General features: G+C 46.4%; 5 protein-coding genes and 1 long non-coding RNA gene across 6 annotated transcripts; 3 read left to right on the top strand and 3 right to left on the bottom strand.

The window, feature by feature from the left end:
- Positions 1-33: 33 nt before the first annotated feature.
- Positions 34-9,975, top strand: LOC120681124 (protein PSK SIMULATOR 1-like). The gene is made up of 6 exons (XM_039962659.1): positions 34-91; positions 361-458; positions 543-612; positions 688-791; positions 9,760-9,876; positions 9,949-9,975. The coding sequence occupies exons 2-6, from the start codon at positions 447-449 to the stop codon at positions 9,973-9,975; spliced, it is 330 nt and encodes a 109-aa protein (XP_039818593.1). The 5' UTR covers positions 34-91; positions 361-446.
- Positions 9,976-9,982: 7 nt separating this feature from the next.
- LOC120680560 (protein PSK SIMULATOR 1-like) lies at positions 9,983-10,610 on the top strand. Its single transcript, XM_039962059.1, has 4 exons — positions 9,983-10,025; positions 10,119-10,160; positions 10,253-10,434; positions 10,543-10,610. Exons 1-4 carry the CDS (start codon positions 10,006-10,008, stop codon positions 10,560-10,562), a joined length of 264 nt encoding a protein of 87 aa, XP_039817993.1. The 5' UTR covers positions 9,983-10,005; the 3' UTR covers positions 10,563-10,610.
- A 1,075-nt stretch (positions 10,611-11,685) lies between these two features.
- On the top strand, positions 11,686-16,700 carry LOC120683250. Its single transcript, XM_039965306.1, has 4 exons — positions 11,686-12,075; positions 12,171-12,280; positions 12,529-15,716; positions 15,906-16,700. Exons 2-4 carry the CDS (start codon positions 12,269-12,271, stop codon positions 15,907-15,909), a joined length of 3,204 nt encoding a protein of 1,067 aa, XP_039821240.1. The 5' UTR covers positions 11,686-12,075; positions 12,171-12,268; the 3' UTR covers positions 15,910-16,700.
- Positions 16,701-16,986: 286 nt separating this feature from the next.
- Positions 16,987-21,336, bottom strand: LOC120683194. The gene is made up of 2 exons (XR_005678699.1): positions 21,070-21,336; positions 16,987-17,261 (listed from the first exon to the last, which is right to left on the bottom strand). It is a non-coding gene; the product is annotated as an uncharacterized LOC120683194 (long non-coding RNA).
- LOC120683193 lies at positions 18,239-20,756 on the bottom strand. Its single transcript, XM_039965220.1, has 3 exons — positions 20,538-20,756; positions 18,923-19,033; positions 18,239-18,622 (listed from the first exon to the last, which is right to left on the bottom strand). The coding sequence occupies exons 1-3, from the start codon at positions 20,652-20,654 to the stop codon at positions 18,383-18,385; spliced, it is 468 nt and encodes a 155-aa protein (XP_039821154.1). The 5' UTR covers positions 20,655-20,756; the 3' UTR covers positions 18,239-18,382.
- A 414-nt stretch (positions 21,337-21,750) lies between the features above and the next one.
- Positions 21,751-22,335, bottom strand: LOC120681123 (translation initiation factor IF-2-like). The gene has a single exon (XM_039962658.1). The coding sequence runs from the start codon at positions 22,333-22,335 to the stop codon at positions 21,751-21,753; it is 585 nt and encodes a 194-aa protein (XP_039818592.1).
- Between the last annotated feature and the right edge of the window lie 2,701 nt (positions 22,336-25,036).

Genomic DNA, 25,036 nt, shown 5'->3' with positions numbered 1-25,036 from the left:
TGAATTAGAAAGTTTCATCTTTTATAGTATAGATTTGAGCAAGAATACAACTCTAAGTTAAAGGAAAAGGATACAGAGAGATTTGAAAAAGGTACGAGGACTATCTACACCATTTTATTTCTTTCAATCAAGGAAAAATTGCGGAGCCTTTGTGCCTTTTTTTCTGTGTCCATTTTCTGAACAGATAGATTGTAGAATGTGTCTATAACCTGAAAGAAAAGAGATTGTGGAAGCTAAGGAAAAGAAATTTTCTCTTGTCATTAGTCTTTCTTTTAGTTGTCCCAATCCATTCATTATGACTGCACCTGTAGTTCTTTGAGCCTTTGATACTATAAGTCTGCACTCAAATTATTTTTGCAGGAGATAATATTCAAATTGTGAGACTGGAATTGAAGACCCAAAGGAGTTACGTGAAGAGCTTGAAGAAAAGGTCTCTCTGGTCCAAGATGTTGGAAGAAGTAAGTAGTTTTTTTGCTGTAGAATTTACTTGTACGCTATGTTGCCTGCCCTATATTGCTTATGACATAAATTTGTCATGATAGGTGGTCGAGAAGCTTGTTGAAATCGTGCATTACTTACATTTTGAGATCAACAGTACTTTTGGATCTTCTGGTATTTTCATGGCTCAATGTCTCTTTTTGAATCAGTCAAATTTACTGCCAGCTGATCCTTGTAATGCATTTTTAGATGGATTTGCTTTGAGTGCTGAATCAACTGCGAGCTGTCAAAGGCTAGGACCTGCTGGACTGGCATTACATTATGCAAACATTATCATTCAGATCTATAGCGTTGTAAGTTTCTTCTCATTATTTTTGTTCACTTTGATAGGTTGATCTCCACCAGACTTGGCCCAACGGCCATGTCTGGGCCCTTGACTCGCGCCCTAATCGGGGGCGCCCAGCCTAAGAAGTGGCTGGTGGGCCCTCATTGCGCAGCCCCATAAAAGGAGGTGGAAACCAGCGGCACAAGACACGAGGTTCACCACTGCTGTTATTGTTCTCCACCTCAAACCCTAATCCGATCAGAGAGGGTGGGCTGCAGCGGCGGGAAGCACCACCGGCACCGGCTCCTGTACCACGCCGGCATCAGCTCCATCACGCCATCACTGGAACAGCGTCGCAACTGCCACAAGTCTTCACCGCCCGTCGCTGCCCTAGCGCAGATCTTCACCGACGAACCCGCGGTGGCCCCAGAGAAAGAAAGTAACATCCCGATCTACACCTGGTCGATCCTAAAATTCTAACATTGGTATCAAGAGCCGATCTAGTGTGTAGATCGAGATTGGGAAGGATCCGGACTCAGATCTAAAGCAACAGAAAGATCTCGATCTTGGATCGAGAAGAAATAAAAGAATACCGATTTTGAATCGGAAAGAAAAGCCAAAACAAACCCTAACCCTACCCGAGGAGAAAGGTCGGAGTAGTGAGGAACCTACCGGGTTTTCTCCAACTCCAGCACAACCGCCATCGTGCGGGAAAGAAATGATGACTCGCCGGCCGGGAAGGCCACGCCAACGCACGGCCATGCCTCGGCTCGGGCGTGCAGGGCACCGTCGCAAGGCTACTCGACGGCGGAGCACTCAGCCCAGCGAGGAGCCTTACGGCGGTGCCGCCACTATCCCCTTCTCTGACCATCTTGGGTGCCCGTCGTCGTCGCTGCTGCAGTGGCTGTGGTGCGCTGCGGGATCAGAAAAGAACCGGGAAGGAGAGAAAAGAAAGAACGGCTCGGGGCCGCCGGCCATGGCGCGGCAATCGGACCGGCCAGCGTGGTGGCAAGAGGCCGCCGGTGGCGCCGCAGGACCCGAGCTGGGACAGAAGGAAAGGGGAAGGGAGGCGCGAGAAAGAAAGGATGCCTCGGGGTCGCCGGCCACACCGGCGTGACTGCCGCTGGGTGGCGCACCGGCAGGAGAGCACCAGGCGGCGGCGCCGCCGGCTCGGAGCCATGAAAGCATCTAGGCTCCTAATTCGAGTTTTGGTAATTAATGACAACGGTTTGTGGATTAACGATTTCATTTGAGATAACGAGTATAGGTTGATCCACGGATGAAAGAGATTTGATTGTGAACATATGGAGTTTTGGAGATGATGAGCAAAGCTCGGGCTCAAGGCAAAGGTATAAAATAGGGCTTTTGCATTTTACCGGTCACAAGGCGTTTAGTGGATGAAAAGTGACCGGATTTGTTAGATAGATAGCCGTACTATCAAGAGGGGTTGTGTACTCATGCTTGACGGGTCTTTAGTGCCATTTTGCTCAAAATATCTAGGTGCATGCATGAGGGCTAACGACGTTTTGAAAAGATTTGAAAAAGAACAAGTTTGAGAGCTGACTGCACAAGCGCGGACAGTCCGCCCCCTGGGGCGCGGACGGTCCGCAATCGTTCCAGAGAGTATGTTTGGCTCTGGTGGTTTTTAGAGGTGACTGGCGAACAGTCCGGCCCAGGTGGGCGGACGGTCCGCAGCTCTAACTCAAAATTGTACCAGAGAGGGTGTTTTCTCTGGTTGGGCTTATGATCTGTGCGGCGGACGGTCCGCCCCTGGGGCGCGGACAGTCCGCCGGTTTTTTGACAATTTGTACCAGAGACATTGTTGTCTCTGGTGGATTTCAAGGATGAATTGCGGACGGTCCGCTCCTGCGGTGTGGACGGTCCGCAGGCTAATTTCAAAGTTGTAACAGAGACGATGTTCGTCTCTGGTGGTGTGGAACACTCACTGCGGACGGTCCGCACCTGGGGCGCGGACGGTCCGCCAGGGCTTAACGGCTAGTTCTGACACGCATTAAATGCACTCTGACTCACTGGTTTATAACGGCGGACAGTCCGGTTTTTGAAACGCGGACGATCCGCAACTTCGCAGAAAAGAGTGTAACGGCTAGTTTTTGAAGGGGTGTCTATATATACCCAATGCCCGGCCATTGGGTGCCTCTCTTGGCCATTTGGACTGCATACTTGACATCATAGAGCTAAGGCATCCCTCTCTCACACACACTTGCTTAGAGATTGCATTCTTGAGAGTGTGAGGGCCTTCTAGTGTATTGCATCAAGAGTTTGAGCATTGTGGTACTAGGGAAACTTCAAACAAGCGTCATCGACTTGTTACTCTTGGGAGTTGCCGCTCCCTAGACGGCTTGGAGAAGAGGATTTCGTGGAGCTCCTCCAAGAAGATTGTTGAGGAGCCCCGATTTCGGTTGTGAGAGGTCTTGTGCTCACCTCACCGGAGTGGTGAAGAGCAACTCTAGTGGAATCGAGGTGTGGAGCGGTTCCTTGATTCAAGCCGGCTCAAGATCAAGAGGTTCTTGATAGAGGAGCGGTTGATTCTTGGAATCCACCTCAACGTGGATTAGGGGTGACCGGCAAGTCATCGACACCACGGGATAAATTCTTGTGTCAAGCTTGGTTACTTATCTTGCTCACTTTAATTCTTGTTTTTACTTTGAGCAATTTACTTTACTAGAGCTTGATTTGTATCTTGTCACCCTAGGTTGCAAACCCATCTAGAGACAGTAATAGCATGACATAGGGCTTTCCTTTGTTACTAATTAAATTTCTCTAGTGTTGTTGGCTTTAGATTTTAAACCACCTATTCACCCCCCTCTAGTCGGTATTCTTTATCCTACAAGCCAGCACAGAGAAAGAGAAGAGGAAGTGAGAATAAAATTAGGGTTTTGGGAGACTCGACGCCGGGTTTTACCCTGCCGAGATCGACGGAGGGCCGTCGGATTTAATCCGACGGCCAGGACCTGACCGCGCGTAGCTGGGCTTGCTGGTCCGCGCGTGCGCAGAATGGGCCGCGACGCGCTGCCCAGGCCGAGCAAAGTAGGCGCAGCGTCTGCTGGGCCGCGCGAGGGAGTTTTTGGCCCGCGCGAGGAAGTGTCGTGACGAGCCGAGCTGGGCCGCGCGTTTCAGCTGGGCTGAAAACACAGTAAAGAAAGTTCTAAAGTTTTTTGAATATATGGATTTGATTGATGAATTTGATCTCTATTCAAGTTTGCACCAACGTGCATTTTGCTTAGAGAGAAAAACGCGAAGAGTATGCTACTGAATATAGAATTTTATATGTATCCGCTGCAAAGTTTTAAAGGTGTTGCTCTTAATTTTAATTCAACCAACGGGAGAATTATTTTAAGAGCATAGTTAAAGAGTTTATTTTGAGTAAGTTTTGTACAGTTTTATCTCTATTCAATTTTGAACCAACGAGATAAATTGTCTAGAGAGTAAATAGTATACAGAAATATTTAGAAGTTTAGTTAGTTCTGGAAAGAAGGAAAAGATTTCCGTTGTTATATAGTTGCTATCTTTCAATTAAGTCGGAACCAACGATAAGATTTAATTGGAAGAATAGTCTAAAAAGTCTAAAATGAGTTTTTCCCTATGGGTTTAATTGATAGAAAATCTTTCGCGGTTTAAAGCCAAAGTTGAGTTTTGATATTTTTATGCCATTTGAAGTCTCAAAGTTGAGCATTACTGGAATCATAAAGATAATTCTCAAGGAAGAGAAATTTAAAGTTAATTATAGTCTTGTTATTTTCTGACCAACGTTGATGATAATAATATTATAATTTTATGAGCCATAGTTTAAAGTCTCTGGTAAATGTTGCATCAAAGTGACCATTTTCAGAGAATAGCTAAAGAATTGCTCTCAAACTAGAGAAATGTATTTTCTAGTTTGCGCTGTAATAAAGTTGATTATCCTCTAATTAAATTCGAACCAACGGGAGGATTTAATTTTGAGGAGCAGATATATGGTTTTAAATTTTGTTGAGTTTTTCATACGTTAATTTTGTTTCTGCCCAACGGTGATATGAAATTAATGTAAAAGATTATTCTATTTCTGCCCAACGGTGATATAGAATAGAACTTAAAGTATTGATTATTGCCTTTTCAGACAAAGAGTTCCATGTTGTCCTTGAAGGACGAAAGAAATTGAACTGGATACTTGTGACTCAGAAAGAAAGAAGGTCATTACATGAGAGAATATATTCTCTATAAAAAACGGCTTGAAAAGAAAAGTACTCATGGATATTGATCCACGAAAGGCAGATAGAGCAATAAGAGTTCATTTCGAGAAATGTCTGTTATGTATTCTCAATCAAGTGGAATTGATTTTGAGTTCAGTCAAAGTTGTGATAACTCATGCATGGCTAATTTGACTAACGTCGGATTAAACATGTGTGTCATGGAATATTCAGATTTATTTCTGAATTTGATATGAGCTAATCCTGATATTTATGTCAGGAGAAAGTTGTGATGACTCGTGTGCTGGTTTATCCCACATTGGGAGAAAAGTTTGGAGTAGCTTTGCTATTCTAGAATTGATCGGGCACTTCTATTGTGTCACAGTGATTAAGTACTCAATGAGTTTAAGAAGAATGGAAAGTTACATACGAACCTCAAGATAAGAAAGATATGCGAGCGTGACTTGCTAAAGTACTGGTAATAAAGGACTCTATTGAGTTCGTGAAGTGAAATGAGGAAAAAATACTGCCATATCGAATAAAGACTCTATTGAGTTCTCAAAGTAAAATGAATAAAAGGCACTCCCATACGAAGTAACAAATTACTTGATTTTGCATGTCGTAATTATGTGGATAACGTAAGTAATAAAAGTTTCCTCATTCACGAAGGTTGTGAATAGTTTTCAAAATTGTGGCAGAAAAGTTCATGCCACATTTCGAGGGGGAGAAATGTGAGACAGTTAGAAAGATACTCCCCTGTAATGTGCATTGATAAGCAAGAGATGATCTATTAAAGAATGACTGTGACCGCCTGGGGGAGTACAACTGTCACTATACTGATACCCCTATGTAAAGAAATGGCTAAATTCCAGTATTTATGCTAGACGACCCTCAAAGATAGTAAGATGTTGCTTGCAGAGCACATATAAAAATTTTAACAGATGGAATCCAAACAAAAGATTTACTGATACACCATTTTTACAAAAAATGGCAAAATCTGGGAGAGCATGGTTGTAGCGAAAATGGCCTCTCATGCCATATTTCAATATAATGTTTTGGCGATTGATGACACACGCAACACTTGAACTAATGTGTTTGCTTAGATGATATACTCAGGCTTTTAGGTTCAAGTGATGACAAAGAGAAGAGAGGCGAAGCTAGGCCCGAAGGGCCGCCCCTACGGGGGTTCCGCACGTCGGTGCATTGACTTGAGCACGTCTGGGAGTTTTAGTATCACCGGTTAAACCGACGTAAGGCAAAATGTACTCATCGGTGCAATGACAGAGATGGCCTGCGGGCTAGGGTTTGGCACCGGATGAACCGACGATAGGAAGTTTGAATACGTCGGTGCAATGGCAGAAGCAGACCAAGGAAAATGCATACATCGGATGAACCGATGATGCACCGGTTAATGGCGTCGGTGCAGTTGTCCAGAGAGTTTGTTTTTCAAGGATCAGAGGACAGTTGCACTCACCGGTTAAACCGACGCTAACATTACATACACCGGTCGATTGCGTCGGTTGATTGCCCGTACACGTAACGGCTAGTTTTCAGTGGGCAGTTTAGTATCACCGGTTAAACCGACGATGGCGATTTGGGGAGCATCGGATTAACCGGTGTTAAGCACATTTCTAGCAGCTTTTCTCCAACGGCTATATTTGCTTGTGCTGCCTATATATACCCCCAAGGCCGCCTCATTTGGGAGTGCTGGAGTTCAAAGAAGTATACTAGAGCTAAAGATCATCTCCAACCACCATAGAGCTTCATTGTACATCATATAGGCTTAAGCACACTTGTGAGAGTGCTTAGTGCTTGTAATAGGGATTAGTTCTTGCGAGAGCTCCCTTGAGAGAAGTCTTGCTGCGGCAAGCAACTTGTGATCCGTCGTGTGACCCTCCGTCTTGGTGTGGAGTGGCAACGACACTTTGTGCGGGGGAAGAGGAGGCCCCCTCCTTGGTGGAGAAGCTCCGTAGTGGATTTCGGCCGGGTGACCGAGAGAGACGGTGGCGGTGCACGAGACTCGGTGTCTTGTGGGCACTTGCCTTTGCTTGCCGGCATCGCCATTGGTGGCGTAGTGCAAGACGGTGATCGGAAGAGCCTCGGTGTCCCGTGGACGTAGGCGTTTATGCCGAACCACGTTACATGACCGTGTCTACTCGGGAGTTTGCATCCCTCTTGCACTTACCTCTTTACTTACCGCATTACGTTTCCGCACTTACTCTACCTTGCATACCTTTACTTTCCTAGTTAGTTTGATTAGGATTAGCTAGGTTGCAAGTCTTTTTAGGGGTTAGTAGAGAGTAGCATAGATAAACCTTAGTCATAACTAGCATGCGTAGGACGTGTTAGGTTTATCTTATGCAAGTAGTTTGAGCCCTAGGTTAAAAAGCGATTAGCGACCCTATTCACCCCCTCCCCCTCTAGGGTCGGACACCCCGGTGATCCTTACAATGGTATGTAGAGACCTAAGACTTGAAGAGAAGTAGGCGTGTCCACTTCGATGAATCAAGAACAACAAGTATCTCATATGTGCTGATGTTGTATACAACACATATTGTTAGCTCTCAAAGAAAATGAACAAAGTAAAGAAGAATCTTGTTATGCAGGATCTCATTAGTCCATTGCCATTTGGCAAAAGGAGCAACAGCAGCCCTATACAAAGTAAAGAAAATCAAATGGAGGTTGTTCACCCCATTTGAGGAAGTCAAAGAAATGATTCATAAAAGAGCCATCACAGTAGGTTATAATGGACCTACAAAATGCAATGTGACTCCAGAGGGAATGTTGAAAGATATAAAACAAAATTTGTGACAAAATTTTTAGTCGAAGAGAAGAAAGAATATACGGGATACCACAATAGTAAATTTATTTGTGGATTGAAGAAAGCCACGAAACGGTGGTATCTAAAGTTTAAATGAAACAATATGAAATTTTGGGGTTTTCCAAAAGATTGAGGACAATAGCTTTTAAGAAAAAGTTAAAGAGTGGGGAATCTAATTTCCACACCTTAAATGAAAATAACATCCTACTTTATAGTGGTGGTGTTAATATACTGTTATAGATAAAGAATTCTTGTCCTCAGGTTTTGATCTCGGTGATGAGTTTTTCATTCTACGAATTGAGACTCATCGAGATAAAAAAAAGGGGTATTATGGTTATCGCAAAAGCATACTCAGAAAAGATTCTAAAGAAATGAAGTATGCAAAGGAGTAAACCTACGCCTGTTCCTATCGTCAAGGGTATTAGTTTTGAGAACCTTAGTGTTCCAGGAACCAATGTGAAATGGAAACAGTTGCATATGCTTCAGCTGTTGGAAGCTTTATAAGCGCGCAAGTAAAGAACTTACCCTAACATATTTTGTGTCTCCGGGTTATTTTGGCAAAAGTACAATCCAGATATAAATCACTGGAATTGAAATTGAGAATGTTGGCCTCATGCTAAGTTGGAAAGATCAAGTACTCTCTAAAGGTTGTGAGTACAAAAGTATAACTTGTGAAATGTGTAGCGAAATCCACAATTGTCGCTAACTTTTACACTTGGAGGTTTTGTGTGGAAAAGCTCCAAAACAAAGCAATTATGATCAATGTGATGCAAAGATATGGTATAGCATGATACGAGGCTGAGGGACAGGCAGAGTGGTTAAAGGAATCTGTACCCGGAGTTGATAATAGTTGACAACATCAATCATCATTTAAGTAATTCACTCCTACGACAACGAGTCAAGTGTGGTGCCAAATACATTGACACAAAGTTATACGTTGTAAAGGAGAAAGTCTGGAATCATAATTGAAATGCATTGTCAATATGAATGGTAGACAAATGTTTGCGGATCCGCTTATTAAAGGCTTATCGCCTAGTGTGTACAGAGAACACACAGTCAACATGGTTTCATGGTATAGTCTATGTTTTCCGGACAAAAAAGGGCCCAAAGCTAAAGAATCTATTTCAGAACAGAGACGTGTATTGTAGCTGTTGAATCTATCGGCAACTGACCGTGACGATGAAACTGCTCTATGCATTAATCTGTGATGAAATATGAAAAAAAGTAAAAGATATAAAGTTGAAAGTATAAGAGGAGATCCAGGGGGAGAATGTTAGGTTGATCTCCACCAGACTTGGCCCAACGGCCATGTCTGGGCCCTTGACTTGCGCCCTGATCGGGGGCGCCCAGCCTAAGAAGTGGCTGGTGGGCCCCCGTCGCGCAACCCCATAAAAGGAGGTGGAAACCAGCGGCACAAGACACGAGGTTCACCACTGCTGTTATTGTTCTCCACCTCAAACCCTAATCCGATCAGAGAGGGTGGGCTGCAGCAGCGGGAAGCACCACCGGCACCGGCCCTTGTACCACGCCGGCATCAGCTCCACCACGCCATCACTGGAACGGCATCGCAACTGTCACAAGTCTTCACCGCCCGTCGCTGCCCTAGCGCAGATCTTCACCGACGAACCCGTGGTGGCCCCGGAGAAAGAAAGTAACCTCCCGATCTACACCTGGTTGATCCTAAAATTCTAACACACTGAGCTCAGGTTCTGAGTTATTTGCTTGCTTTTGCCATCATATCATATATATCGATAAAATATTACCATATTCATACTAGCACCTTGTCATTATATTATATTCAAGACTTCTTGTTTCTTATGTGTTTTTCTGTACATTTGACTTCGCTTAATGAATAACTGGATCTTATCCAAAAACAAAAGATAAATCTTCCAAGTATAATAATTAATGAGTGAATGAATCTCAGCAATTTTCACAAGCTGCAAATGAACTTTTGAAGGCAGAACATTAAACATCTTTTTGGGCCATAGGTTTCTCGATCAGGTTACGTACCATCAAACACAAGAGAGGCCCTCTACCAGGGGCTGCCACCAAGGGTCAAATCGGCTCTACCAAATAGATTAAAAACTTCCTCAGTGCCTCAGGAGGTAATATAGCCAGAGAACAAGTGAACCACATCACCAAAGGTTGCACATTCTGATCCCTGAATTTTGATGCAGCTCACCATTGATGATATAAGGGTTTAAATGGAGAAATCATTGAAATGGCTTGTTCCTATGGCCGTCAATACCACCTGGTACTATAGCTTGTTTACATCGAACCAATTGTTTTGAGGTTGATTCACTTATATTGAGATTTATGCATCTACTGCCTCTCATGCTTACTTCAGTGCCCGAGGCTTCTTGAGGTTTAGCGAATGGGCTAAATCGGGGTAAGATGACTATTTTCCACTAGTCTTTTTAACTTACTTAGGCAATGACAGTTCTCCGAGATCTGACATTCCCTTTGCCTTCAATACTCTAGGACTGACAGGGTCGGGAGACGACCAGGTCAAGCAGATCCAATCGAGACGCTCTACCATGCCGACAAGGCAAGGACCGAGGATCACATCGTCGATTTAGTCGTTTGGCTTCACCACCTTGTCAACCAGAGTAACCGGCCAGCAATGCAAAAGACCACTGACCTGCCTTTACATCTAACCAAAAGTGCGAAATGATCATGGTTGTTATCTACTATTTTTCTGAGTGGTCATCAAATTCACCAAGATCTTGTGAATTGTGATCCAGTTCATCAGTTGATTACGTCTTTGATAGGTTGTACACTGGAGCTGTAGCTATTCTTGCCATGGAGGACGTGCGTTTTTCATATGTCCAGATACAATCGGGCATTGCTCTGTACATCAGCTGAGTAGGTCTAGTATAAGAATAGCTTTGTTGCTTTGACCTGTTATCTATATTCAAGTGCAGTTGCGATGACCACATTGTACGATTGGAAACGTACATCATGTCAATGTGCGGCAAGAAACTAAACTTGAATCTCTTTCCGCACATGTTTATATGCAGATGTGATAATCACAAATGGTGATCATATGGATGAGCGACATAATAAACTGTAAAATTATAAACTGCACACTCGATTTTCAACGGTCACTCTCAGGCGTCAGCCAACAAAAAAGGACCCTTATCACGTATTCCCTCCGTTTAAATGTTCAACACCATTTTTTTTATACAACCTTGGCCATTTGTCTTGTATGGTATGCAAACGGATACATAAACTTGTTAGATATGTGCATGTACGGTCACATAATACACTACGAGCACATTTTGAATAGATACGATTACGGGGGTGTTTAGTTCCCAAAAAAGTTTCTACAGTACCCGTCACATCGAATTGTTGGACACATGCATGGAGTATTAAATGCAGTTGAAAAAAATAACTAATTACATAGTTCAACTGATTACAACGAGACGATTTTTTTAAGCATAATTAGTCCAAGATTGGACATTATTTGTCAAATAACAATAAAATGTGCTACAGTACCAAAACCCAAAATTTTTCACCAACTAAACACACCCTATGTTGTTTTACATTTAGTACACAATGTTTACATCCTATCCAAACTAAATTTTTGCATACGATTTAGGCAGGCGTGTCGTGGTCTCCTAGAGTAGCTCAATAACAATTGACAGCATGATTAGGATCACACGAACTGGGTGGTCCATTAGATCTCGTTCAAGAAGAATTGACAGCAGACTAACGATTTTACTAGGTGAGCACAACGGTTATCTGTCCCTTCCCTGCGCGCACACACACCCAAGCCAGAAGAAAAAGAGAACGCTTTGACAATCCTTTCTTTAAACAAAGGAGAAATGTCTGCTGCTCTTTACTGGGCCATCCATGACTATCTTTAACACGAATTACATACAGCTACCGCCGACCATCTTCCAAAAAGCAATGGGGAATTATCCATTGCTTTGGATAAGAGAAGGGAGGATGCTTTGCTTGCTGTAGGAAGCAACGCACCCAGCAAGCAAAACGTACATGGAGGATTGGAGGAGGGGAGCAAGCAAGCAAGGAACCATGCGTTGTGCAGAGAAAAGAACATAGCTGCCGACTGCCGTGTGGTTCCTTGCAACAGTTACACTACACACCTACCCCCTTCCGCCTCTCGATCTCGGATCGCGATTGCATTTCCTGCCTGCCGGCTCCTGTTCGATCCGAGCGCGAGCGAGCGGACATACCAATGGAATGATGGGTTAGATCGATGCGCCTTCCTTAAATTAATTTCTCCTTGGCCTTTGGAGTTTGGACAGACCGAAGGATCTTCTCCACGGGAACTGAAACAGGTGAGTGCTCCTCAATACTCGCATTATTTGCTCCCTTGGAAATACTACTTGTAGTACTATACCGCGCTGGTCGTTTACAGTAATGCTGTGCGCAGGTGTTGGTCGAACCAGCGGATTCATGGGTTAGATCGGCGTTCGTGAGAGCATTTCCTGTCTGTTGTTGGTCTTCTAATAAGGCAAGAGGGATTTCATCATGGAAGAATGGGTAAGGCACTACTGTAATTCATGAGACTGTAAGCATTGGTACATCTAATTCAAACAATTTTGCAGAAGCCAGTGCACTCTGCTAGCAGCTGGTTTATACATGCATGCGCCAACATCCTTTGATTCGTATCTACCTCATGCACACTATCAGAGCATATGCATTCGTACTGGATTCACTAGTTACTAACTGAAGCTGCAGTGGATTAATATAATGTAGCCTCATTTTGCTTCCTCCTTACTCCACTGCAGCCTATCTACTCAAGAGATGTTGATGGCGCCAGAAAGGAGATACTTGGTCGTATCCGGCACGAGAGTGACAAAAGGGTCTTCTATTTTAATGGTTGGATTGGCTTTGGGGCGGCTTCGGTTCTCAAATCCATAGAACAAGAACTTCGGTCAATCAAAGCTAAGAAAAATCCTTCAGAATTATGCTTTGACACAATAATTTACATAGATTGCTCAGCATGGGAAAGTACAAGGGTGATGCAGAGGAAAATCGCTGAGGAGTTGAAACTTGACCGTGAAACAATAGCCATGTTTGACAAGCAGGATGAGGAGGATGACTTCAATGGTGTGGACCATGGCTCTAGGCATGTGATACGAAGAGTTTCGGAGGTGATAGACCAAACCCTGGGCTACAGAAAATTTATCATGGTTTTCCTTAATGGAAGTGATGAGGTTGATATAAGTAGATTTGGTGTTAGCCCTAACTCTCGTGACCACGTAATAGTATGGACATTCAAAAGACGGTCTTTGACTATACATGATCACTGTGATGAGATAACAAGACAGCTAAGATACACCCACCTTTTTTTCTATAGTTCTTGGTCGGCTCACAAATTACAAACTTCAGAGTTTCATGCACTGCTGCGTGAAGAAGCAGCTAACATAGTTGCTCGCCACCCATGGATGCAAGGTGTCGACTCAACAATGGTAATGGAGTGTTGCCTGTACGAGTTGTTCTTGCAATATAGTTTTCACAGGGCCACGGGATTTGATTGGGTGGCTCATGCTCCAAACTACTGGATGTGTGATGGGATAATTAAGGGAGATGGAACAAGGGAGATTACTGATGCATTGCATCAGGAAATACATTGGGAGTGTGATGATACTTCTCTGTTTGATGAAGTGTTTGAAATACTCATGGAAGACCCAGAGGCTCCATTTTTGGTGGTCAAGAAGGATGGTATTTCTTACTCTAGAGAGAGCCCATGTTGTCGTTGGATTTGTATGACCTCAAAGAATCTGACAATACAAGAAGATACAAAAGCTATATTGGAAAGGGCATCATCTTTGTTCGTAGCACTAGACAAGTCTGAGAACCCACAAGGCTCACCAAATGTGTTTCTTAAACACTGCTGCAACCTTGGCGTGCTAATTCTCTCTCATTGCAGCTTCAGTTTTATGTCACCTCCTTTCCTCCAGTGTGAGGGATTGAGATTCCTCGGATTGGATCACTGCACACATGACAGCAGAAGTGAAGGTGGAGAGAACAATGCAAACTGGGTGTGTCTGCAAAACCTATGGGTGCTTGACTTACGTTACACAGAATGGGATGCTATCTTATCTGAAGAAAATATGGATATCATGACCAACCTCAGGGAGCTAAATATTGAGGGATTCATGTGTTGGCAGTTAATAAGTAGTAGATTACAGGGAAGGTTGTGTTACCTCCAGAAGCTTCGGATAATCAAACCCACTCACAAAGCAGAGATGCCATCAATAGATTGCTACAAGTTATTCATGGATAAAACAGATTTGGAAATACTTGATTTGTCAGGTAATAGAGACATGGAAAATCTGCCAGCAAACTTATCAATGGCAAAGAGCCTCCAGATGCTTATCCTTGATGGTTGCGACGGGCTAGAGAATGTTGCTGTGCCAGACGGGCTTCACTCTTCCCTAAGGTCATTTAGTTTTGATGGATATGGACCGGCAACCAAAGGGACGTCATCCTTTAAGCTGCCCCTAGAATTTTCTGAACCGAAGCAGCCCCATGATGCGGATAAAAGGGGTGCCAAAACTTCCAAGATATCCCTACAAGGCTGCACGCAATTGGAGAATTTGTTTGTACGCGGACTACCTAACCTTGTGGAGCTAGACCTCTCAGGAAGTGCAATCAAGGTACTTGACCTCAAAACTATGGTGGTAGATGTCCCAGAACTCAAGCGGCTCTTTTTGCTGGGTTGTGAGAACCTCTGTGCAATAATTTGGGGATCAGATGATTCAATAGGACAGGTAAAGGTGGAAGAGGTGTGCATAGACACACGAGCTAAGAGGACACTTGGACTTACTCGGCCGTCTCTTGCCCAGCACAAACATTTCAGCTTGCAGTTACATGCTGTTCTTGCAGATGCGAGGCTCGCTAGATCCTTGTATCGCCTGGTTGGTCCAAGAAACTATGAGGGTATTCATTTCAATATCCATGTCACCTCTTCAGTTGAGTACGGTGGGGGTGTTCAACTCGAAGCGACGGTCAAGGAGAAGACTGCAGGACCTAGTAATAGTCCCCAGCACCATGTTCTAGCGAGTCCGTATGGTGATGTAACCACCGAGATCGGCAACAATAATGTCCCAATGCTGGTGTTTCCACAGCCCCCGGCTCAACGGTCAGATCGTCATGTTGAGATTAGTGGTGAGAGCCGAAGCTTGGGTAGTGAACTGGTGGCAGGAGACTCTTTAGGTCTGCGAGTGGCAGGAAACTCTTTAGGTCTGCTAACAAGATATTTCGCCGAATCCCTGCACGTGCATGATGCCGCAACCAGCGCTAGCATGAACTCGGGGGCCTGGGATCGCCTGAAGTGGTGCCACGTGGAGAGGTGCCCCAACATGGATACCATCTTCCCTGCAAAGTCAATAGACTATGAAAATCAACTACAGACCATCTGGGCATCGGATCTCCAGATGGCCCGGTGCATTTGGAGCCAAGGTGTCAAAATCATCAGATATGGTTCCTTCCAAAAGCTGCAGCACCTGCACCTGCGTTCCTGCCCGAGGCTCCAGTTCGCGCTGCCGGTGTGGGTCGCCTCCTTCCCCAGCCTGGAGACCCTCCACATCATCCGCTGCGGCGACCTCACGCACGTCTTCGTGCTGGACCAAGAGTACCCGGAGGAGATAGTCGCCCGCGGCGTACCGTTCCCGAAGCTGACCACCATCCACCTTCACGACCTGCCGAAACTGCAGCGGATATCTGAGGTCAAGATGCTCGCGCCGGCGCTCGAGACCCTGAGGATCAGGGGGTGCTTCGGCCTGCGCCGGCTGCCGGCGTTGCCTGGCCGCGAGCCCGGCGTGAAGCGGCCGGCCGTCGAGGTGGAGAAGGACGTCTGGGATGCGCTGGAGTGGGACGGGCTCGCCGCCGGCCACCACCCCAGCCTCTTCGAGCCCGGGCACTCGCGCTACTACAGGAGGAGGCGCCTCCTCAGGGGCACCGTTCTCAGGTACGCACAACACGGCACACTGCTCTGTAGTCTGTACACCAAGCTCTGTAGCCTGTACACCAAGTGTACATTGGTGAAATATGTTTTATTGAAAGATTATGTTGGTGAAGTGTAACCTCTCTTTCATTTTTCCTATCGACTGCATACTCACTCGCCATTTTATGACTCTCTGCCTCTCGCATTGCCTAGGTGAATCCTGAGCCGTGCGTCAACACTGCCGCTGCTGCCACGGGAGATGGCCGACTCGTTCGCCCTCTACGATGGACGCTGGTCGGGCAGGGTTGCTGGCTTGCTGGGACGATGCTGATGCTGCTGCAGGCTGCAGCAGCTGCCTTTGGTTGATTTTGTTGTTGACAAGGGTAGGGGCCTCAGGTTGGCTTCCTGCTTGCGCTAATGCTGGCCGAGTTGGCCTAGCGGATGCCGCGTGCTTTGGAATAAAAATGCCGCCGGGTTTTCTGCCTGCGCGCGTGTTGCGTTCAGACGGTCAGACACCGGCCGGCGTGTGTGCTCGAGTGTGTGGCTTGCGATTGGATCCGAGACAATGAAGCAGCAGCAGTAGCTGGGTCTGGGTGTGCCTGCCCACCTGCTGTATGTGTGTGTTTGATGTTGTGTGGCTTGATGAGTGCCTGCTACTCCGTTTGGAACGGAGTGCGGAGCTAATAAGCAGCAGCTGCGTGTGTGTGTGTGTGCACGCGAGCGTGCCTGTCGTGGATGCGCACTGAGTTTGCTTGCTATGTAATGTTTGATGAACCAAGAGACATCTGGTTTGTGTGCCTGATGCCGACTTCTGTGATTTGTGAAGCATTTATTAAGCTTCAATGTATGGTGTTTGTGGTGCGTGAATTATTCTTGCGAGCGTCAGCAGCTGGGAGATAAGGCTCTGTATTAAGCAGAACATGTTTTGGCATCTACCATCTAGCCATCAACACAAGGAATTAGCTTGTGATGCAACACTGAAATGGCACCATCCTGACGAGTTCTTAATTTTGCTCGAGTACTGGGACAGTTTCTATTTTCATGTCTGTGAACAAGGAAGAATCCTCGCATGCAATGCTCTGTTTCATCTGAAACCACAATTCTTGTGAGCTGCAAGCTTGCAAATTTACTTGTTCTGATTCCGCTAATTCGTTTCTACTTCCAAGGAAAAGGGGTTAAAGAAACTATTTCCACAATTTCGTTTCCATACTTGGAACAAACAACCTGATGATTATCGCTCTTTTTATGATCCTTCAAAGCAGAAATACTAATAGAACAACAGAGTGCTCGAGTATGGAAAAAATAAATATTCATCACTGTTTTAGTGATTATACTAGTGAGCTTAATCTGAAGGCCGGAGCATAACCTGAAACAAAAATTACCAAAAGTGATTACTAGTGAGCTTAATCTGAAGGCCGGAGCATAACCCAAAACAAAAATTACCAAAAACGGAAGGACTCAATGGGATTCAAACACAGATTATACTAGTGCTCGATATGGAAAAAATAAATATTCATCACTGTTTTAGTGATTATACTAGTGAGCTTAATCTGAAGGCCGGAGCATAACCTGAAACAAAAATTACCAAAAGTGATTACTAGCGAGTTTAATCTGAAGGGCGGAGCATAACCCAAAACAAAAATTACCAAAAATGGAAGGACTCAATGGGATTCAAACCCAGATTGCCAGATTCAAAGTCTGCAGTGCTAACCACTACACTATGAAACATTTGACGTTATATCATGATGCTTTAATTATTTATATGTTATATCCACTGCAGGTAACCGGCAGAATCACACTAATCATGACGCACTTTTATCTCCAAACAACAAACATATACCGCATTCAAGGAGCAAATCATCTAGTCTAGAATCATAAAGTTGCAAAATTCAACAGCTCCTCTACAAAAAATGTCAGATTCAGCACCTCAATATAGAGATACAGTAGCATGTTAATGCTCGGAACACTATTCCATCTCATAGCCCATCATCGGCCCAAACAAATCTTCCGTGGTAATAGAAAAATGAAAAGGGAGTATGCCCGACCATAGTCACAAAGTTCCTGGGTCGACTGGGTCGAGGAACGGGATCGAGGGTCGTCACTTTATAAAATTATGGTACGAAAAGGGTATACCTCTATGGAACGATAAATTATTATGTGAAACGCGACCCTAATTCATCCGTGTCGATATCTTCGGGTTGATGCGTCTTTATTGGACAAAAAAGTCAAAAACTATATATATGTGCTGCTAATGAAGAAACTAATCTGCACAATCATATAAGAAATATATAAAAAGATTACATTTAGACCATAGTACACGTACTCGGCTCATTATCTAACAAAATCCACACTAATCCGCTGTCCTTAACCTTCTTATCCCAATTAAATCTGCTAGTAATGGGGCTGTGACACCTCTCAAACCGGGACGCGATCCAACTTTGAATGGGACACTGACCCTCTTCGACCTCGACCCTTGAATCGGAACGGCGTTCCCAGGTCGTGGGATAAGGTATCGACCCCGAATCCTGTGACTATGTGCCCGACAGTAATCCGCAGAGAAAAGAATAGCCTCTGAGAAGTACAAAATTGGTGACTGTCGCATAGTACATACTTATTACCTAGCCCAAAACAAGTGCAAAGAGTATGCACAGGCACACTAACTTCCTGAGAAAAGGAACAATACATAGTATCTATTTTACAGTCTCTTGTTTCGTAGGGATTTCATCTACTTTTTCACTCACTTGAGCATCCTTGGACTCTAGGCTGGCGGCCTCAGCTCTTTTCATCGCGATTTCTCTTTGCATTTTTATTTGCTCTTGCATAACTTTTGCCATCTCCTTCATTTGCTTGTCTTCTTTCTCCAACTGCATATCGGTTATGATCTTAGCATTCTTGTCAATTGGTTTGAAGTATTCATCTATGGCAGTTTCCTGAAAATTACAATGTAAAACAAGTTAGCAATGGATATGCATAACCCAGGAAGCATTCATCTTATTGCCATGCACGCTGTCCCATGAAACTGCATTAGTATATATTCAAAATATTTCACATCAACCAAACATATACAATTGCATTGTTTTCCACATGCCAATAGCATGATTCCCAACCTTTGTCTAATTGTCTCACTTCTGTCAGCACACAGTACATTTTTTTTAAGAAACTAAGTTGTTGTAAAATGCAGTATACATTTCCAAGGCATGCATTGACTAAATTTTTAGGTGTAAACTTACAGCTTCTTCAAGATGCTGATTGAGAGCTTGCATCTGCTGAACCACTTGACGAACCTCTGACAAGATAACTTTTTCTGGCTGTTTCCGCAGCTCTTCCTTCCTAGCTTGGGCCTGAATGAACAATAGTATATATTCAAAGGAATTACACAGACTAACTGATATGCGAGAACTGATATTTGTAATTGTTAAGACAGATATTACTTGATACGAAAGCTAGCTTTTCTGTATCTTTTGCAACAAACAATCAACCCTTTTCTCTCTTACCTTTTGGGACAGAACACTAATTTGAATTACATGAAGGAGTTCGTACTAGCTAACATTCTAAGCGTAGTATCATATATACCAGTATTTCTTTACTGAAAGCATATGTGGCTCGGGATAATAGATTGATTATAGGTGCAAAGCACAGGTAAAAATATATAGACAAGGAACAGAACCAATCGGGAGTCCTTGCCTAATATAATTAGGACCTAATCAAACTATCCCTTATGGGACATGCACAAGCATGTGCGGCAATAGACCCAAGTCCCAAAAGGCCTGCCGAACCCCTCTGCTAACATTTACATAATGGTACAACATCATTGAAGTGAATACACTAAGCAACTCACAGCTTTGCCCACCCAATATTTATGTTGCTAAAATGCCAACATAACTAACAGTGGCAACATGAATAATCCAAGAACTGTATTGCACTTGCATGAAGCCTTGCTACACAACAATCGAAGCGGACAGGTGGAAAAAAGGACACATCCTGTTTTATGATAGCCAGTTAAATAACTAAATAATTCAAATATTTTCCATGCCTAGGAGATGCTAACTTTTTTTAAAACAATGTTCAAAGGTTGATGCAGAATACCAAAAAAAAAATGCAATAGTACTCCTTGTTCAATGATCATCATTGCACAAAATAAAGATCATAAGTCAAAACCACGCTTTATAACAAGGAGCATTTTCAACTTCAGACCAGGGCAATCTGCAAGATACCCCTGTTCAAAACCATGACCAAAGAGAAAACCACACGATTTTCCTATAAAACTACATCATATAACAACAAATTGTTGGAAGTTAAAGGGATGAATTCTACCACATCAATAAACTACACTGAACTCTGCATAAGAGTAACTAACTCTGTCTAATAAAGATCAATTGTCATGTAGGGAAAATATTGAAATGACAATCATTTCGAAATGGTATGATATATATAACAATAACTTGTCCTCAATGTTAAGAACTAAACAAAAGTTTATATGCACCGGGTAGTGGGTACCTCTTCGGATCAATAATGTTGACAAAAAATACCAATTTTCTGCACCTAAGCTGCGTAAAAGCAGGTTTCGCACTAAATGCTAAGCACTAGACATAGAGTGCAAATCAGCTAAACTTCACAACTTAAATTGAACAGGAAGCGGCAATTGCACCGTGGAACCTCTACTGTTTAACCTTATCCCACTTTCAACAAGAGAGGGCAACTAGAAGATTTGGTTCCATGCGGGGCTTAAAAGGCAAAATTGGTGCTACACTTTCCCCAGAAAGTGTCGGTAACACCATGGAGTTAGACAGGACAGTACGCACTGCTACAATATCTCGAATGAAACCTCGTGGGGGATGTACTTGCCATCTCGAGGCGCTTCTGCAGCTGCAGCCTGTAGGATCGGATCCGCCTCTCCTCGTAGCCGGACATCACCCGCACGATGAACCACGCCTTCCTCCCGAACTGCACCAGCTTGTCCATCCCTCCGTGAACGGGAGCACGCGCCCGCCGACGCCCCGCGCCAAGGGTAGATGTAGATCGGCCTCGCGCGCTAGGTAGGGGTGGTAATGGGGCACGACACTAGTGGCCTATAGACAGCTCAACAATAATGGCTTGTTCACATTCCAATAAGATTTTTAATTTTTTTAGTTAAAAATTATATAAAATTAGAATCCAACTCCGTCTCTTAGATTTTCTAGTTCAAAATGTTGGCCCTTACCACCCCTAGCGCTAGGACGAAGAAGAAGGACCTAGTTGATCCACGGACGGATGTGCTCGATTAGACAAGCAGGTCACCACGCCGCAAACGAATCGGCGGCTGACGAACGGATAGGAGGAAAAGAATCGGGAACTTCGAAGAACAAACAATCCGCCCAGGCAGGAGTGGGTCACTTACGAGGAAACGGAGGCACCGATCCCCGCCCCACACCGGTGCCGTCCAAGCAGAGGGCCGGGAGGAGAGGAGGGGGGGGGGGGTAGAGCGTTGACGAGGAAAAGGGCTCCAGCGGAATGAGGACGCGCCGGCGGTGAGGTTGCCGATGGCGGCGGGCCTGGCGGGTGGGAGAGGGGACAGGGGAGAGCCCAACCAAGTCCGTTCTGCAGATTTTTTTTCTCTTTCCGGTTTTGCCCTTGAGCCTAGCGCAGAATGACGATGGAACGGACTACGGAGGGGCTCTGATGTCATGCCCCCGATCAAAACCGTCCGGCTGTACCGCATTTTATTCGTCAGGTCGGCCCGGTTCAGCTGGTTTTCGCCCAGCCCTGAGTGCATGGTCCGGCTCCTCCGTTGCTAAATGAAAAAGCGAATCGAGCAGCTTGATGGACAATCTAAATTCAACCCCATTAGTTCCCAAAATTTTTTCTGCACTATAATAACTTCGAACATTTGACCATTAATAAAAAAATATTAAATATGAATAAATGACGAAACTCATTCAGCAATCCCTAGGTGAAATCGCGAGATAAATCTAATAAACGGAGGCACCGATCCCCGCCCCACACGGTGGATCCAGATTCGGTGACAAGTCACCAGGTACCCGGCGGGCCAATCTCAAACGCTCATCATGAATCGAACGGCTCACAAAAGAGAAAGGCAAAGCTCCCCTGTTTTTTCACCGCTGAACATCGATCCCAGGCTTGGTACTGCCGCGCCGCACGCAGCCGCCGCCGCGCCGCGAGGGAGGCCGGCCCCTCGCTGCCGTGCTTGGGCGCCGCCGTGCCTGGCCCCCACGCCGCCCGCACGAGCGCCCTCTCCTGCCAGCCGTCGTCCTGCCAGCCGCGCCGGGACGCGAGCAGGGCAGGGGAGGGGGAGCTCGACGCCATGGAGGCCCTCGGCCGGCGAGGGAGGAGCAGCACGCCAGCCCGGCCACCCCGCGCCGCCACGGCTCCCGCCCCGCACGCCGCCGCGCCATGGCCTGGGCGCACCACGGGCCTGGGCGCCACAGGCCGCGGGTGGAGGCCGCCCCGCCGCGCCCTGGCCGGCGCTGCAAGGCAGGGGCAGGCGCCAGCCCGCGCGAGCCGTGGACGCCAGCACGCCCGCCATGGACGCCGCCGGGAGGCAGGGGCAGGTCGCCGGGCAGCTCCGGAGGAGGGGCGCCGGAAAAGGCCGGAGGAGGAGCGCAGGGCCGCCCACGCCCCCGCGACGCTCCGCCCGCGCGCCCATGGCCGCGCTCCGCCCGCGGCCGCGGCTGCGGCCGCGCTCCGCCCCGACGGTGACGGCGACTTGCCATGGCCGCCTCCGCCCCGCTCGCCCGGAAATGGAGCCCGGCTACGGCGAGCTCGGAGCAGGGGAGGGGACGGATGGGCGCCGGGCCGTCCCTGCGCTCGCCACGCCGCCGTGGCCTTGACCGCCCGGGCCCCACGCGGCTCGCCGGCATCTTTGCTCCGCCATGGCCCCACGCGACCTCCACCGCCATGGCCGCGCGCTCGTCCGAGAGTGGGGATCGGGGGGCTGCGCGCTCCGCCTGGAGCAGGGGAGGAGCTTTGCCTTTCTCTTTTGTGAGCCGTTCGATTGATCTTGAGCGTCTGAGATTGGCCCGCCAGTTACCACCGAATCTGGATCCCACACGGGTGCCGTCCCAGCAGAGGGCCGGGAGGAGTGGAGGGGGGGAGGGGGGGGGGGGGGTTGTAGTGCGTTGACGAGGAAAAGGGCTCCAGCGGAATGAGGACGCGCCGGCGGTGAGGTTGCCGATGGTGGCGGGCCTGGCGGGTGGGAGAGGGGACAGGGGAGAGCCCAACCAAGTCCGTTCTGCAGATTTTTTTTTCTCTTTCCGGTTTTGCCCTTGAGCCTAGCGCAGAATGACGATGGAACGGACTACGGAGGGGCTCTGATGTCATGCTCCCGATCAAAACCGTCCGGCTGTACCGCATTTTATTCGTCAGGTCGGCCCGGTTCAGCTGGTTTTCGCCCAGCCCTGAGTGCATGGTCCGGCTCATCCGTTGCTAAATGAAAAAGCGAATCGAGCAGCTTGATGGACAATCTAAATTCAACCCCATTAGTTCCCAAAATTTTTTCTGCGCTATAATAACTTCGAACGTTTGACCATTAATTAGAAATATTAAATATGAATAACTGACGAAACTCATTCAGCAATCCCCAGGTGAAATCGCGAGATAAATCTAATAAACATAATTATATAATGATTAGACAATGTCGTGCTACAATAAACCACCTCTAATGATGAATTAATTAGGCTAAATAGATTCGTCTCGCGATTTTCCATCCATCCGTGTAATTAATTTATAATTTGTTTATGTTTAATACTCGTAATTAGTGTTGTAAAAGTTTTAAAAAAATTTTACCCAAAACATTTTGGGAACTAAACCCAATAAGATTGCTGTTCCGAATGGCCACAAACCACAACCAGCACCAGATTTCCGAATGATGATGACGCATGCTTGTTTAGGATCTTTACTACGCCATCCAGGCTCTGTTTCCATCAGTTTTTTTAGCTCCTATCACATCAATAGAAATTTTATCATTTAAGAGTATTAAATAAAATTTATTTATAAAACCTTTTTGACAGATGGGTGCTAATTTGCGAGATGAATCTAATGAGCCTAATTAATCTATGATTTGCTACAGTGATACTACAGTAATCATCTGCTAATTATGGATTAATATACCTCATTAGATTCGTCTCGTAATTTAGCCCCAGGGCTCTACTTTTAGTTTTGTAATCAGATTTTATTTAATATTAAAAAATATCAAGATCTCTTGAATACGACCTAGTCTAAAATTTAGCCCCAATAACCAAACAATCCCCAATCTCCAGAAGCAACGGCAACGGCGAAGGCGATCGATGCCGGCCGGACACACCGGCACATGCAATGATGCGGTGCAAAATGCCGATCGAGCAAGCAGGTCAGCTCGGTCGCCGACCCTGCAAGTACGGTGCGCAGAGATCGGGACAGTGAGCGCAGCGCCGGCGCAGCGATCGATCCATGGATCCGCGGGGGAGCAGCGAGTCATGGGCTCATGGCAGATGATGCGCCGGGGCAGGCACGGGCAGTCTTAAACAGCAAGGCGGAGGTCGTCACCGACGCCGCGCTAGCTGCGACCCTGGCCGGCCTAGCTCGCCTCGCCTCATCCTCATCGGAACGTCCTCTCATCGTCGCGATCTGACCCCCCAGCCGCTCGCGGGATGCGCGTTTCACTCCGTTTCGGTCGACGGGCTCCAGGGGATGAAGCTATGTGATCGCGCCGCGGTGGCCTCTGGCCGGCGGCGAAATGGGCCGTAGCAGCAGGTTCTATCTCTCACTTAGTGAAATATCATCTTTTCTCACTCAAATTTTTGAACCACTGAATTAAAATTCAAGAACTCTCTTTCATCTTCTACCTCCCTTCATTCTCTACCTCTAGCTTTTCCCCTTCCACACCGACACACCACCCGCTGCCCAGCCTCGCCGCCACCCCCAGTTCGGGCGCACTAGGACTGCGCCGAGCTTCGGCGCGTGGCTGCACGTGCCGAAGCTCCGGCGCATCCCTAGCGCGCCCGTGCCGGCAGCTGCGCATGCCTCTCCCACCACCGCGCAGGCCCCTCGCGCAGTTGTCGCCCCCGCCTCGGCCCCGCCCAACCACCGGCCTCGCCGCCCCTGCGCCCACCACCACTGCCGGCCCTCCTAAGGCCGGTGGTGAGCAGCGCCCCCCCTCCCCCCTCCCGCAACCCGAAACTCTAACCTCGACGGAGTTGCTCGTCGCAATTGGAGAAAAAGATGTAGATGTGGAAGAAAAAATTCGAATGAGAAAAATCTCCAAATCACTCGAGTGAGAAAAATCTCCAAATCACAGTTCACGGTATGCGCGCTCGGAGGTCTCCCGAAGCTCCCGCCGCTGTGCGTTGCCGTCGTGGAGGGTGATCCCG

This window comes from Panicum virgatum, chromosome 7N (assembly GCF_016808335.1).
Source record: "Panicum virgatum strain AP13 chromosome 7N, P.virgatum_v5, whole genome shotgun sequence".
NCBI classification, from domain to species: Eukaryota; Viridiplantae; Streptophyta; class Magnoliopsida; order Poales; family Poaceae; genus Panicum; species Panicum virgatum.
This window is presented reverse-complemented; position numbering and strand designations above follow the sequence as displayed.

Coding starts and splice junctions, on each gene's coding strand:
- LOC120681124 (XM_039962659.1), top strand. Junction 613..687: donor CAGTACTTTTGGATCTTCTG/GTATTTTCATGG, acceptor ATGCATTTTTAG/ATGGATTTGCTTTGAGTGCT. Junction 792..9,759: donor TCATTCAGATCTATAGCGTT/GTAAGTTTCTTC, acceptor TTTGGGCCATAG/GTTTCTCGATCAGGTTACGT.
- LOC120680560 (XM_039962059.1), top strand. CDS start 10,006: ATGGCCGTCAATACCACCTG. Junction 10,026..10,118: donor ATGGCCGTCAATACCACCTG/GTACTATAGCTT, acceptor TGCTTACTTCAG/TGCCCGAGGCTTCTTGAGGT. Junction 10,161..10,252: donor AGCGAATGGGCTAAATCGGG/GTAAGATGACTA, acceptor TCAATACTCTAG/GACTGACAGGGTCGGGAGAC.
- LOC120683193 (XM_039965220.1), bottom strand. CDS start 20,654: ATGGACAAGCTGGTGCAGTTCGGGAGGAAGGCGTGGTTCATCGTGCGG. Junction 19,034..20,537: donor TGCAGAAGCGCCTCGAGATG/GCAAGTACATCC, acceptor TTGTTCATTCAG/GCCCAAGCTAGGAAGGAAGA. Junction 18,623..18,922: donor ATCAGCATCTTGAAGAAGCT/GTAAGTTTACAC, acceptor TGTAATTTTCAG/GAAACTGCCATAGATGAATA.
- LOC120681123 (XM_039962658.1), bottom strand. CDS start 22,335: ATGGGCGCGCGGGCGGAGCGTCGCGGGGGCGTGGGCGGCCCTGCGCTC.